Raw genomic sequence first — 16,124 nt, 5'->3', positions numbered from 1 at the left:
CGGCCCGCGCCGTCGCCGGCAGCAGCAGCAGCAGCAGCAGCAGTCGCCACAGCAGCTGCTTCAGGACTCTTACATGCAGCAGGTAATTCTTTGGTTACTTTGGATATTTGTGATGTCGTGAAATGTATGTTTGGCCGTCTGTCTTGTTTCCTGGCGTACAACTCCTAAAATCCTTGGGATCTCCAAGAATGATGTCTTTGTTGTGTGCTAATTAGTTCACTCATAGCAAACCATCTCTAGGTAGCTTCAAGATGGGGGCTGGTCACTGCAAAGACCAAGGCAGGCGTAGAGGGTTAGGACTGTTAGCCCAACCCTCCATCCTCCTGGAAGGGGAGAGGGAATGATGATGAAGTAAATCACCAGTGGCCAGTGATTTAATCATTCATGCGTGTGTGGTGAAGCCCACCTAAAAACCCTGAAGGTCTTGGTTTGGAGAGCTGGATAGTTGGACAGAGGGGCATGGAGCTTCTGGACTTAATGGAGTGTGGCAGAAGGCGTGGAAGGTCCTCACTGTGTCCCACGTAATTTCTCTCTATATATATCTCATAATCAGTGTTCTTTGTAATATCCTTATAATAAACTGGTAGCCATGCCAGTTTATTTTCAGGAGGTTTTTTGGGCTGCTCTAGCTAATTAATTGAACCTGAGCAGGAGGAGGGGTTGTGAGAACCCTAGTTTATAACCATTTACTCATATGCACAGGTGAAACAACCTGGGGCTTGTGATTGGCATCTGGAGTAAAGAGGGCCCGTACTGGGGACCAAGCCCTCAACCTGTGGTATCTGGCACTATTTCTCGATAAAGAGTGTCAGAACCAAGTTTAATTATAGAACACCCAGCTTGTGTCCTCTGCAGAATTGATTGCTTAATACATGGGGGAAAACCCCACACATTTGTTGATAGGAGTCTTTGGTTTTGATTGTTGGTGACTGTATAAGAGAAACTGAGTTTGTTCCTTCCTTTCTTCACAGAATATGGAAGTAGTAGTGTGAAATTCATGTAGCATTTGAATATTAGTGAATTCCCTTCATATCATGGGCATCTTGAACTCTAGGTTGAAGTAAACAATTTCCTGATTCTTAAATGATATGTGTTTAATTTGCATTGGGTGAAATACTTAAGAATGCTTTGTTAAAATAGATTGTATCATAGTCTTAACCAAGAATATAAATCTAGTCACTTGGTGTTCATGAATGAGCAATACTGTTTACCATGAATGTTATCTATTTGCATTTTGAATTAGAAACTTGATATTATTTCTGGAAGGAGGGTAAAGTAACTTTGTCTTAGATTTGTATTTTTTTATTATTTTTGCCTACATGAGACCAAGGCAGCATTTATAGTTGCAAGGTAGAAAAAAAATGAACTTAGGTTTCATTCTATTCTTTCCTGCATCAGAATCTGCAAATTTCTAGTTATAGTCAACTATTTTAAATTTAAGTACTGTTACCGTCATTCTATCATTTCCTGAAACATTTTAAGCCAATCTTATGCATGAGACTCCTCATGGGTATCACCCTCTTCTTGGATTGATAGGCACAGAGTGGAGGAGAGTAAATAAGTGGTGTTATGGCATAACTGGGACACGCATTGAAAAAGAGGTAGATGAGGCCACAGATTATTGTAATGGGTCCTTGTCAGAAGTCACTTCAGGGGTCTTGAAACACTTGCAACAGGTGGTAAATGTGTGTAGGTTTGGCTTTTTTCCAAACCTAAACTGAACTGAAAATTGTTTTAGTTGTGAGCCAGCAGGTGGCGTGGTTGTTAAGGCTCTTGGATCCCACATGGCCAACCATGGTTTGAGTCCCAGACCCGATGGCTTGCTTTCTTATTTTCTCTCTCTCCATCTCTCTCTGGTCAAATTAAAATAAAAATAATAAAAAATAAAATAAATTCTTTAAAAAAAAAAAGAGAATGGTTTTAGTTGAATTTGTGTTATGTTTCCTTGATAGTTTTGGAACCAATTTAGATAAGCATATATAAATTATAGTCAGTTACAGACTATATTTATACTGGTGTTTGGACTACTGATTTCCCAAATCATAGTTATAGAGAGATCAGTACCTAAAAAAAAAAATGACAGTGGCACAAAAAAGCATGCGTAGTATTGATTAATTTGTTTTTCTCATTATAGTATCAGCATGTAATGCAGCAGCAACAGATACTTCAACAACAGTTTTTAATGAATGCAGTTTATCAGCCACAACCTTCTGCATCACAATATCCTACAATGGTGAGAAATACGATTTCTAGAGATGTCTCTCTTAGTATACATTATGGTGCTGAATGGTATCATTCAGAATTGACAATTCAAAATCAGTTCAAGTTAGTTAATTGACTTGTATTTTACCAGCCAGCCATACATTCTCAAGCAGCTCTAAATTGTGCTAAAGTATGACATCTGAATGTGGCACATTGTAAATTACCTGGTAACATCCTTCTCTTATCTCCTAGTACAGGGGAAAGATCTGTTACCCATTATGTTTTGTCACATGTCTCTTTCATTTAGCAAATACCTGTTGTGTAAGAAAATGAAACCCAGAGGGAAAGTATCTCTGCTTCAGAGAATAGTTTGATCTTTTTTACAGTAACCATACTAATGAATTTACACTACTTTCTGTCTTTTTGTTAAAATAGTTAAAGTCAGATATTTAGATCTGGCCAGGTGAGCCTAGCCTCACAACTTTTGAAATTGATTTATGCCCTGTATTTGTAGGTTCCTAGTAACAGGGCTGCTGCTTAAGATATAAATTGACTTTTTGGATTTCTAATTGTGTCACCAATGTGGAAGGGGAGAAACACAGTTAATAGATGTGATGCCGACAGTGTTTTTAGTGACCTGAGCATGGTTTTGTATATCATCTTACTTCAGATGCAGCACTATCAGCAAGCTTTCTTGCAGCAGCAGATGCTAGCTCAACATCAGCACTCCCAGCAGCAGTCGTCATCACCTGAGTATCTTACCTCCCCTCAAGAGTTCTCACCAGCCTTAGTTTCCTACACTTCAGCACTTCCAGCTCAAGTTGGAAGCATGATGGATTCCTCTTATGGTGCCAATAGGCAAGTATTTTTTCAGTGAATGGAAAGAAAATAATTGTGGAACTTGATGTGATTGCTGAATAGTCATTTAGTAGCTTTCAAGTTAATCTAGAGTCCCATCTTTCTGTAGACCTCTGTTTTTTTTTTTTTTGGGTGGGGGGGCGTTTGCTATAGAGCACATGCGCTTGCCAGAAAGACAGAGAGAGACAGAGAGAAAGCGAGAAATCACCCTCCAGGATGGCAACACTGCAGTACCTTCTCCTCCATTCTTCTTTTGGAATCTTGGGCACATATGCACATGTGCTCTGCGTAAGTTTAGGCCACCGAGTCCAGGACTCGAACTGTGGTCGACTACATGGGAGTTCAGTGACATAGCCATTGTGCTAACAGCTGGTCCCTAGAGCCTCTGTTTTTGTTCCTTCTGGTCCTCTTTGCCAATCTGTGTATTCCCGCCCTTTCATTCCCAGCTGACTCTCCTAATTACATTTGCAGATGAGGCTTAGCAACATCTAGCAACATTTAGGGCTAAGAAAATTATTTTGTATGTAAAGGCATTTTTTGTAGTTTAAAAAGAAACAAAACCCAAATAAATGAGCTATTCTAGTAGTTAAAACATCTTGTGGACAGTTAACGTTTTCTACTTATGTATTATTTTCAAGTAATTTGCCTATTTGTGCATAAATATGTAATTTGTTTTAATTTAAGCAGGTACAGTTTTTAAAAATACATCCTTCATTCTGTTTTAACCTTATATGATATAGCAAACTTATTTTTACCATAGCATAGTTGGAGAATAGTGAGTTTTGATTAGTCAGATACATTGATTAGGAGGGCTGTTTCTCATGGGTGATTCATGTTGAAAGTACTACAGTACATTAAAGAACTTTGATACAAACTTATATGTGATGTGATAAGTGATTGAGGACCTTAAGTAATTACAAATTGGTATGAATGCTTCCCAGTGTTTTTAAACATGTGGGAGGAAGTAGCTGCTACAATTTGTTACTGGGACATTGAAGAAGTTCTCATACAACACTATTTCAGGATTTAAACTTTACCTGGGAAATGGTGTTTTGCAAGCTTTGGCTAGGAGTTGGACCTAAGAAATAGCAACAGCAGAAGCATACTTGTACACCATGCAACTCAAAAGAGGGTTTAAGCATGCAGTGTGCTATATAACAGCTCCTAACCTCTGTGTGAGTGTGTGTGTGTGTGTGTGTGTGTGAGAGAGAGAGAGAGAGACAGACAGACAGACAGACGGGGTAAGAAAGGAGGGGGGGGGAAGTGAACTGATTTAATGAAGTCCTTTTCTAAAGCAAAAATTGGGGGATTTGAATTAGGACATGTTTGTCTAAGTGGAGATCAGAACAAATGATCAAAGCCTGGTTTAAAGTCCAGATCAGACTTTGCCAGACTTTTTGTTATTTGCCTACTCTACATTTTTGCTTTATCCACATAGAACTCTTTTCTTTAATAAATTAATAATATTATAAATAATACAGTTAAAATATAGTAATATGCATTTTAAAGCCACTGAAATATAAACCATAAAATGCAGGGAATAATCTAATAAATGTGCAAATGAAGACATATCTGAAAAGAAATCCTCCAATAATAATAATGAAATTTTTCTTAATAAATACAATATATTCTGCACAACATTACTTAGTTTAAGATATTGTTAAGGTTGTTGTATTAACTTGGTGATTTGTTTGTTTTTCATTTTGATGTTAATCAGCATTAAAATATCAATTAAATATAGTTGGAAAAGTGTAAAAGATAATTAAACTTTATTCTCTGACATGGCAGATATACTTCTATACTTCATATTCTAAATTAGCATCATCTTCTGGAAGCAAAGTTGTATCACTGATGAAAAGCGAATGAGAATTAGAATTCCTATTTGAGAGAATTATTCGTGTTCTATAGTACATGTACATTTAAACTTCTGATTAGTTGTAAAGAAAATTGAATATCCAGAGATTTGAGATGTGCACAGGCAAGCAATGTTCTGATACCTGTAACTCATATGAATTCCTATAGTGTTGCCTACTTTAATTTCATCTTTACTGATACTATTTATGAAATTACAGGTATGATATCTTAATTACTTTTTCCCAATATCTGTGTAATTCTTAAAATAAAAAAATTGGTTTATCACCGAAATCATATTGCATAGTGTGGATTGGGAGATACTGAGCTGAGTATCTGTGAAAGTGTTTGAGATTTGCTTTATTTCACTCATGTGAAATATATGTGTATGGAAGAATGGAGTAGGAAAGGGTTATCATTTGATGGGTAGAAATAATCATACACTCAGCCACCAGAAATTAGGAATAGAGAACTTCATATAGGACCATTATTCCAGCCACAGTTGTCTCAATACTATTTTATTAATATTATATCTGTTTAATACTGGATTATATGTTGATAATATCTTCTGTAACAATTTCAAAAGAGCTTCGTAAGCAAATACTCCCGTTTATAGGCACCAGCAGATGGTGTAATGGTGATGTTGCTGGACTCTCATGTAGTCGATCATGGTTCGAGTCGCAGACCCCAGTGGCTTAAACCTCACGCCGGGTGTGTGTGCTTGTGTGCCCAAGATCCCAAGAGGAGAATAGAGGAGAAGGGATTGTGGTGTGGCCATCCCCCGTTGGGGGTGATTTCTGGCTTTCTATCTCTCTCTCTCTCCCCGGTGAGCGCATGCACCCTGTTGCAAAAATCTCTCTCTCTCTCAAAAAAAAGCAAATGCTCTTGTTTATACTAAGTCAGTGAAAATGAGAATTATAGTTAAATGTTTGCCTCTAAGTATATGGGATGTTTGAGTAGAAGATAAGAAACCAAGTAGTTTCTTAAAGTAGAAAGAGGGCCAGCCAAGCGGTGTGATGGTTAAGGCAGATGGATCCCACACGGCTAACTGCACGGTTTGAGTCCTGGACTTGGCAGCTAGAAAAATACTCTGGGTACATGCCCAAAATCCTGAGAAAATGGAGGAGAAGGGATTGCAGCAAGGTCATCTCCCTTGGGGAGTGCTTTCCCACTTTCCTTCTTTCTCTCTCTCCTGGCAAGCACACATGCCCTAAAGAAAATTAAAAGAGAGAAACAAAACAGTCACTGTCTTGTTTAAAATGATTATTTCCTTTCTCACGAATCTGCTAAAATTTCTTTTCTCCCATTGTGTTACGTTATTGTTAATATTGACATTTAAGAGTATTACTATGTTATAGTCCAGTACTAGTGAAAATAAACACACTGTGTATACATTACCTTACTTATTTTTATATAATTGCTTTATTATATTAGTCATCTGTTGTTGCATAATAAATTACGCCCAAACTTAGTGGTTTAAAACAGCAAGCGTTCAGGGACCAGCAGTTACTGTAATGGCTATGTCTCTGGACTCCCATGTAGTCAACTGCAGTTTGAGTCCTGGACTTGGTGGCTTAAACTTATGCCGGGCGCATGTGCATGCATGCCCAATATCCCGAGAGGAGAATGGAGGAGAAGGGATTGCAGCGTGGGGGTGATTTCTCTCTTTCTGTCTTTCTGGCGAGTGCACACGCCCTATAGCAAAAAAAACTCTCCCCCCCAAAAAATAAATAAATAATAACAGCAAGCATTGGGGCCAGCCAGTTGTACGGTGGTTAAGGCATTTAACTCCCACATGGATGACTGCAGCTCAAGTCTCAGACCTGGCTGCTTCCTTTCTCTCTCTCTCCCTCTCTCTGGTGAGAACACCTGTCCTGTAGCAAATTAATAATGATAAATAAAATTACATAAATAATAATTCTTTAAAAAACAGCAAGGATTTTTTATTTTACATAGTTTATTTAGATCGGGAGTTTAGGAGCAGTGTAGCTGGCTTGTTATGTTTGGTATGACTGGGTATGAATCCTCTGAAGGCTTGCCAAGTATTGAAGGATCTGTTAACAAGATAGTTTGGGGAAGGAGGCCTCAGTTGCTTGCTAGGTAGATTTTTCCAAAAGGCTGTTTGAGTATTCTCTTTGGCAAGGCAAAGACTGTTTTCAATAAGGAATCATCGATTGTGTTTCTCTCAGAGCAAGTTATTTAATTGAGAACATGGAAGACTCTGAAACGTCCTTTAGTGACCTTTAGTCTCAGAAGTCACACACTGTTATTTCTGCTATATTCATTTGGTAAAATTGAGTCATTAAATCTAGCCTATATTCAAGGGCAGTAGAATTAGTTTTCACCTTTTGAAGGGAGGAGTGTCAAAGAACTTACAGGTATATTTTAATACCCATTTAAACTGTAGGTTAAGGTGACACCCTAATGAATAGTCTTCCAAGAAGAATCTATAAATTCATCTCAGGAAAGGAAAGGGGAGTGCTTTAGATACAAAATCAGAAAGTTCTGAAAGTGATCATTGACAGACAGGAGGGGAAAATTCTTCTTTTTTAGTTTTACTTTCCATTGACCTGCATTAAGAACTTAGAAAGACCCTTGAAAATAATTTTAGATTAGAGATAGGATTCTGTCACATGGAGGCAGACTTGGGCAAGTTGATGCCTCCCTAGAATGGGTTCTGAACTGAACTGTATTTTTTATTAAGTACCTACATTCTATTTACTAAACAAGTCTGTTTGTAGGCAAATTACTGTGTTTATTTTCCTTTATTATATTATAGCCTTCAATAAGTGTTTAAACAGTCTGTTCTTGACTCAAATATTCTGAGGGAGCTTGAAATGAAGGATTAAATTAATTTCTGCCTTCTCTTCTAAGACCATGTAGTGACAATGGTAGTGAACTCCCAAAGGGAGGGTGAATTTAAGAGGATTAACCAAAGAAATTGAGATACTGTTTGGAACATTGAGATTTTCCCATGACCAATGGTAGAGGATCTGGATCTGAATTATGAAACAAACTGGACAGTTTTGTTACATTGGCTCATTCCTGTGCTGTATTTCGAGGCTAGCTTCAGGGAGAGGGACCCAGAGACTCATCTTAAAACTCCTCCAGAAAGAGACCTATAAGGCGACTGCCAAAAAACCAGTGATCTCATGGTCCAGACTATAGATGCTTTAAACACTGTGAACAATTTCTTATATATAAAACCCGTCATTTAACTAGCTGATTCATAAGGCAGTCCTAGAAGTTCATCTTTTGTTGGTAGCTATATAGAGAGAATGCATTTGTCAAAAGGAAACATTATTTTAGTGTCCCGGCGTAACCAGGTCATACAATCACTACATTCCATAGTGATTTTGGAGTGCATACTATTTGAAATGTTAACTGATTTTTACTTAAGGCTTGTTCAACACTGATAGTGACAGCTAATATTAATTTAATGCTTATTTTTTTTTCACCAGACATTATTCTGTTTGCTTTACATGTATTGAATAAGTTAATCTTTTTAGTAACAATGATATTATTCCTTTTTTTTTTTTTTTTTTTTTTTTCAAATTGGGGAAACTTATGCATAGGGGGGTCTAATATTAATTTAATGCTTATTTTTTTTTCACCAGACATTATTCTGTTTGCTTTACATGTATTGAATAAGTTAATCTTTTTAGTAAAAAATATTTTTTTTTTTTTTTTTTTTTTTTTTTTTTTTTTTTTACAGATGAGGAAACTGATGCATAGAGAGGTTAAGGAATTTGCCCAAGGGAACACAGCTAGTGTACACAGCTTATATAGTTGATTACAGAGGTAGTGTTCCTTATGGAGGTGGTTCAGATCCCAAGTGTTCTTGTTTTTCCACCCTATGCTCTTCTCTGCCATCTTCACCATAATAAAGTGATCTGATTTCCCAAACATAAAGTATGAACTAGGGCTCTGTAAATTTTTCTTATTTCTAATTTTTTGTCTTCTTTTTTCTTCTCTCAATTATTACTATAGGTCAGTTGCTGGAAAAGAGGCAGTTGCAAATTTCACAAATCAGAAGAGTATCAGTAACCCACCTGACATGTCAGGGTGGAATCCTTTTGGAGAGGATAATTTTTCCAAGCTAACAGAAGAGGAATTATTGGACAAAGAATTTGACCTTCTAAGATCAAGTAAGGGACACTTGAAGGCTTATTTTGCATCACAGTAAAATAACAGCTCTATAATTATTCAGTAAAGCCAAAGACTGTTTTGAGGTGGTATATAGAAATTCTTTTTGTGCATTTGAGGGCAAAATTCAGGCCATTTTCTTTTACATATATTATTGAACTATGTTGTGTGCATTAGAAATCAATTGCTTGATAGTAGCTGTTAAACCCAGTACTGCTAATAGTATGCTGATATCCTGACACTTAAATACTGCATATCTATGAATGTTAAATATAGATCTTCAAAACATGGAAAATTAATGTTCAAATAAAAGGGAGACATTAGATCTTGCCTTACTAATTATTTTGCAGCTCTATTTTCTTGCACACTCAATAGAAAATTTTGTGGGCCTGAGATGCCCTTTGAAAATGCCTGAAAGAAAACATGGGCTACTACATTATGTTAATGTTTTGTAATGCCCTTTTTATGAGTGGTGACATAAAAGGGCTGCTTTGTTGTCCTGATATGGCAAATGTGAAATAAATTCTTTTCCATTTTAAATCAGATATCTCAATGTTTTTACTTGCAATCATTGCCTTTTCTTAAACTGCCTGATATACATGTCAAGTCCTGTGATCCATATTTTAGAAACTTTCTTTGTTTCAAAAGGGATTTGGGATGTTTTGAGAAGATTGCAAAATAAGAATAAATAGCTCACTTCTGGAATATATGAATTAAGTTTCAGGTTTCTGAGGCTTGTGTGCATATATGTGTGTGGGTGTGTGCATACATGTGTGTGTTTTCTCCTTTTGTATGTGAAAAGATCTTAATAATCCTTAGTTTATAGCTCCTAGTTTGTATTTTATTTTGATAATTGACTTTATGAGAACATTTAACAGATTAAATGTTTTGTTCCAAATGGGCATATATTTTATGTAAAATTTATAAATACCCTGAATTTATGTAAGAGTAGTTGTTTGGGATTTAAATTTGTATTTTGGCTACTGGTTATGTGGTTATAAAAATTAAGCTGATGATTAAATGCAGATAAAATACAGGTTAAAAAATTTGTTAACTTTGGTAAAACTAATCTTAAATCTCATTAAAAAAACTTTTTTAAAACCACAACTTTTTTGTTTGGCATTTTTCCTAGAATTTATGTTGAGGAGCCACAAAACCAAAGTTTAAAAAAGGAAATAAATTGTCTTTATTTTGGAGGGATAGCCAGAGGAAATATAGGGGCTAACCAATTATAATATTATGCTTAATCAGATTGTTTTTAAAAACAAGATGTGTCAATATTCTTGTGTTCTGACAAAGATTTTCTAAATCAGTAAAAAATGGTAAAAAATTTAAAAAGTTATAGAATGGCCAAATTATTTTTAAAATGTTTTTTTTTATTTTTTGAAAGAGACTTTTGCTCTAGGGCACTGTGTTCACTGGAGAGACAGACAGAGAGAGAAAGTGAGAAATCACCCCCCAGGGGTGATGGTCTTGCTGCAATTCCTTCTCCATTCTCCTCTCAGGATTTGGGGCATGTATGTACGCATACCCACAGTGAGTTTCAAGCTGCTGGGTCCAGGACTTGAACTGTAGTCAGCCACATGAGAGTCTACCACTTTAACCACTATGCCATCTACTGGCCCCAGGTAAATTACCAATATTATTTTGTAACTTATAAAAAAGTATTATTCTGGGCCAGCCAGTGGTGTGGTGGTTAAAGTGACTGGATCCCACGTGGCCAACTGCACTGTTTGAGTCCTTGGCTTGAAAGGACTCAGTTGGCTTGAAATACACATTAGCCATGTATGTGTGCGCATGCATGCCCAAAATCCAGAGAGGAGAATGGAAGAGAAAGGATGGCAGCATGGCCATCTCCCCAGGAGGTGATTACTCTCTCACTCTTTCTCTTGTCTCTCTCTAGTGAACACATGCGCCCTATAGCATACAAATTTTTTTTAAAAAAGTATTATTCTAAGCTCCCTAGAATTTCTCATGACACCCAAGTTTTAATTACTTGACATAGGCAAGAATGGTAGATGAATATGCATGCATATAAATATATATTGGGTTATCAAAAAAGTCATGATGCATTTTTGCATTAAAATATTAAAAATAAGCTATGACATTTCTGACAACTTAATAGCTTCATAAAAATAGGGTTTAGCATATAAAATTTTCACCAACTATTTACTTTTAAACTTCAAGGTCGGATAACGTATAATTTGTGCATGCGTTTGTGCACATATACTTATGCTAATGAGAGTTCAGACTTCATTGCAGTATTAATTATAGGAAGATACTAATCTAAATGAAAATGCAGGAAGAACTATGGGAAGGTCAGACTTTAAGCAACTTCAGCCATTTGGAAAACCACCTGCATGGTCCCTAAGCTATTGAAAGTACAGTCACAATACTGAGGCACTAATTCAGCACATCGTACCAGAAAACAGATTTCCAGTTCCAGACATTGGCATTTAACTAGGTTGTAATCTCAGTGAAGTCACTGAACTGCTGTCACTCTCACTACCTCATTTATCAACTGGGGATATGAATACTTACCTCACAGGGTTATTAAAGACAATTAAATGACATAATGACTTTGAGTCTGGGTGCTCCATAAATATGTGTAACTTTCTCCTTTTTCATCTTCTGTTTAAGTCTTTAGGCTTTGGCTTAAGAGGTTTTTGACCTTTAGCTAATATTTAAAAAGTATATCTAGGGACCAGCAGTTGGCGTAATGGCTGTGTCACTGGACTCCCATGTAGTCGACTGCGGTTTGAGTCCCGGACCTGATGCCTTAAACTCACACCAGGCGCGTGTGCGTGCGTGCCCAAGATCCTGAGAGGAGAATGGAGAATGGATTGTGGTGTGGCCATTCCACCTGGGGGGTGATTTCTCACTTTCTGTCTCTCTGTCTCTCTGTCTCTGTCTTTCTGGCGAGTGCATGTGCCCTATAGCAAAAACCTCTCCAAAAAAAGAAAAAAAAAATATATATATATATAAAGTATTAGATCTCTTCGCTGGTAATAATCTTAAAATAGAATTAAAAGGTGCTTTGTGGATAAACACATCAACAGCAGAAGTAACAGTAAGGAAGGTGATGGAAAATTGTCCATTTTTTTCTCAAGAATTGATAGTCATTGTAATGCGGTGAATAAAAGGTGAAATGTTTTAAATAAAATTTACAAATAAATAAATAATGTATAGAATCTAGTTTAGAAAGATTTTCTCCTAGAATTTTACGTCACTGTAATAGTCATCTGTAGCACATCTTTCAGTCACAGGGAACATGGTATCTAACATTTGATTAATTTTATAGTATTTAAATTATATTGATGGAAAGTAGATCTCTTTCAGAACATTAAGAGTTTCAGTAGAAGGCAAATGGTGCAGTGAAAATTGATGGATGGTTATTAGTTGATGTTTCTGTTCCTAACATAATTTTCTAAAATGAATAAATTATTGATACATTTGAAATGCCAAATAGGATAATTTTTTTTTCTCAGCACAGGTGTTTATGAACAATTTGCTAAAGTTTTCTCTAAAGTAATTTTTATTATTAAATGTCTTCTAGTAAGAATCTGAAAACCTTTTTTGTGGTCCTGAAAAATGTAGACACTGTCCATCAATGATTGTTCAGAATAATAACATTTCCATTTGAGGTTTTATTTTTAAAATGATACATGGTTATTTGTATACAGCGAAGGGGAAATGGGTATGTTATCTAAGAAATGTTTCACATGTGTGTAATATTACCCAGAAGGGACTTTTAAAATCATAATAGTATTTTGAGATAGTAATGTTCTAAAATATTAGTGATTGCTAATTTTTGTGCTCTTTAAAGAAAATAGTGGTTCTGGGACCAGCAGTTAGCATAATGGCTATGTCGCTGGACTCCCACGTAGTCGATTGTGGCTCGGGTCCTGGACCTGGTGGCTTAAACTCAAGCCAGGCGCTTGTGCGTATGTGCCCAAGATCCCGAGAGGAGGATGGAGGAGAAGGGATTGTGGCGTGGCCATCCTCCCTGGGGGGTGATTTCTCATTTTCTATCTCTCTGTCTCTCTCTGTCTGTCTGGCAAGTGCATGCGCCTATAGCAAAAACATCTTAAAAAAAGAAAATAGTTTGTTTCATATACCAGGCAATGGACTTTAACAGATAAAGTAAGTTTTTCTTGCTTTTTTTTCAGGGTAAATGATTATTACTTATGATTCAGATTTTTTTAACCTACTCTTATTTAGAAGCAAAACATTAAATCATCATTCAGTATTTGTAATAAAGCCTGTTTCAGTGACTTTAAAAAAATGTTTTTTAATTTGTCAGAGGGCATGTGTGCTTACCACAGAGAGAGGGGGAGAAAACACTCCCTCTGTGGTCATGCCACAATCCCTTCTTTATTTTTCCGTCCTTTTGGGATTTGAGGCATGCATGCATATATGCCCAGTGGGTTTCTCAAGCTGTAAGGTCCTGGATTTCAACTGCCTGGTCAGTCATGGGATCCAGCTCCCTTAACCACCAGGCAACTGGCGAGCCTGAAAATTTTAATTTGTACTTTTCATAGCCTTTTGTACCAAAAATCTGTATTAGTATGTAAACTTTAGGAATCTAATTATCATAACATTTAATGCATTAAGTAGTAATTAAGATACAAGTGCCTGTTTGGAGAAATTTGTAAATTACATTTGTTCAAATAATTATATACTGCTACATGTTAATTAAAAGTAATACTTAACAAAGAGGTTTTTTTTTATTGATGATAAATTGTTTCTGTTTAAAATTATATCACAATGACTAAAAGGAAGACTAGAAGCTTCTAAAGATTGTTGTTGCTCTAGCAATTCTCCTAAATGTGTTCATTGTTTTAATCTGAATCCACAGAATGAAAGACATAAACATCTGAATCTATAATTATATTTTTTAATAAAACATTGATTCTCATCCTTTTTTTAAGCTGAGACCTACTGCTGTTCCTTTAGTACAGAATAATAGAACTTTTAAATTTATATTCACAGTTTCAGTATCTTACAAAGGCTGCACTTTTAAACCTTATTTATTAATCTTTTGGCCTTTCAGGAGATTAACCATATAAATAGCAGTGATAACTTTTTATAGTATTTTAATTTTTTGATGATATTATGGGGTATACTATGATTCTAGGATCTTAAAATCCTGTAATTTTGCCATTGGTATCAATTAACATTCTTGAAAAGATATTGTCTATTCCCCAACACAATTCTTTTGAGAAGTTAGGAAGAGGTAAGTTTCTTATATTACATAAATCAAGCTCAAGCTTTGTTCTAATCTAATGAAAACCAATGATTTGGAAAAGATACTTAACTATGTTTTAGGGGTGACTATTTGAAAAATAGCTCTTCATAACCTTTTTGTTGTTTTTATTTATAGATAATTGATAACTTTTAAAAAGGGATATGTGTATTTACTTTGTATTTTGTATCTTGAAACCCAGATTATCATGTGAACTTTAAAAAGCTAAATGATTTTTTAAAAAGTTTTCCAATCAGATCAGCAGGTGGCATGGAGAGTAAGGTGCTGGATCCTACATTGCAAATTGAGCAGTTTGAGTTTGGGACTGAGTGGCTTGAAAATCACGCCAGGCGTGTGTACGGGCATGCCCCAAACCTGAGGATGTTGGAGGAGAAGGGATTGTGAAGTGGCCATCCCCCTTGGGGGTTGATTTCTCACTTTTCCTTTCTTTTCTGGTGAATGCACACACTTTAGAGCAAAAACTAAAGTAAAATAATATCCATCGAAAAACTGATTCTATATTTTGTGGAACAGTAAGACTGACTGACTTCATTTTGAACTTACTCTGATTCCTATTTTGAAAAGATTGGGTAAATTTTGCATAGAACAGTGCCTCCCGTATTTTACTTATAGGGGTCTTCTAAATAAAACTTAGTTTACCCCTCCATGATAATGTTTTTACTTTTGTCATAATTGCATAGTGCTGTTCATATATTTACCATGAGTTTACCATCAATTGGTGGGGATAATACACCAGTTATAGCAGGATTCAAAGAAACTTAGTTAAACTATGAAGTTTCATAAGCTGGGAACCATTAATACAATAGTGGTTTTGATCTTGGAAACTATGTTAAAATGTAGATTCCCAAGTTCCTACTCAGAAAATCTAATGCATAAGGTCTGCGGGAGGACCCAGGTAACCATATACAGGAATCCTGTGTATAATGTAGATGGTTTAAGAAGAAAGTGTGTTCTTAATTCGTACCTAAGTACCAATAGTCTTTGTCTTGATTTTTAAGAATGAGGGCTCCTGGATCTGAAATCCTGTGGCTATCATCCTGAGAGACAGTCTCTCTCATTTGTTCTTCTTCACTTCTTCCTTTGTCTTTAATTGTTTCACTCTCCACAATCTGGTAGGTGGAAAAGGATAGAGTAGTCTATTACCAGATATAGTGTGTGTGAAAGAGGAGGGTCTGAAGAAGGACATTTGGGGGAGGGGCAGGGAGGCAAAGCATTACTGGCACAAAGAGGTGTTGTATTATCTGTTGAAGATATTTCTTAGTTTTATCAACAGTACTAGGGAAAAATGTTCACCTGTTGAACTATCCATTTTATAAGACAAATAATGTGATTGAATGTATGGAAGAAAATGAAATGAAAAAAAAAAATAAAAGGAAAATTTTTTTAAAAAAAAAGAAGGCAGGGAACCAGCAGTTAGCATAATGGCTATGTCGCTGGACTCCCACGTAGTTGACCGCAGTTTGCGTCCCAGACCCGGTGGCTTAAAACTCACGCCGGGCGCGTGTGCGTGCATGCCCAGGATCCCAAGAGGAGAATGGAGGAGAAGGGATTGCGGCGTGACCATCCCCCCTGGGGGGCGATTTCTCACTTTCTGTCTCAATGTCTCTCTCTGTCTGTCTGGCGAGCGCACGCGCCCTATAGCGAAAATCTCTCCAAAAAAAAAAAGAAGAAGGCATGGGACCAGCAGTTAGCGTAATGGCTATGTCGATGGACTGCCATGTAGTCGACCTCGGTTCGCGTTCCAGACCCGGTGACTTAAAACACGCTTGGCTCATGTGCGTGCGTGCCCAAGATCCCGAGA

At 36.4% G+C, this 16,124-nt stretch overlaps 1 protein-coding gene across 1 annotated transcript in view; it reads left to right on the top strand.

Moving 5' to 3' along the window:
- BMP2K (BMP2 inducible kinase) overlaps nucleotides 1-16,124 on the top strand; it is a gene marked incomplete at its 5' end in the record, with an annotated part of 136,537 nt that overhangs the window by 89,139 nt on the left and 31,274 nt on the right. Inside the window, 4 exon segments of the mRNA XM_006151481.3 lie at nucleotides 1-82; nucleotides 2,135-2,233; nucleotides 2,873-3,060; nucleotides 8,902-9,059. Coding sequence (XP_006151543.2) covers nucleotides 1-82; nucleotides 2,135-2,233; nucleotides 2,873-3,060; nucleotides 8,902-9,059 — 527 coding nt within the window.

This window comes from Tupaia chinensis, unplaced genomic scaffold (assembly GCF_000334495.1).
Source record: "Tupaia chinensis unplaced genomic scaffold, TupChi_1.0 Scaffold000318_1, whole genome shotgun sequence".
NCBI lineage: Eukaryota > Metazoa > Chordata > Mammalia > Scandentia > Tupaiidae > Tupaia > Tupaia belangeri.
The sequence above is the reverse complement of the archived record's forward strand: the minus strand, read 5'-3'. Positions and strand labels throughout refer to the sequence as shown.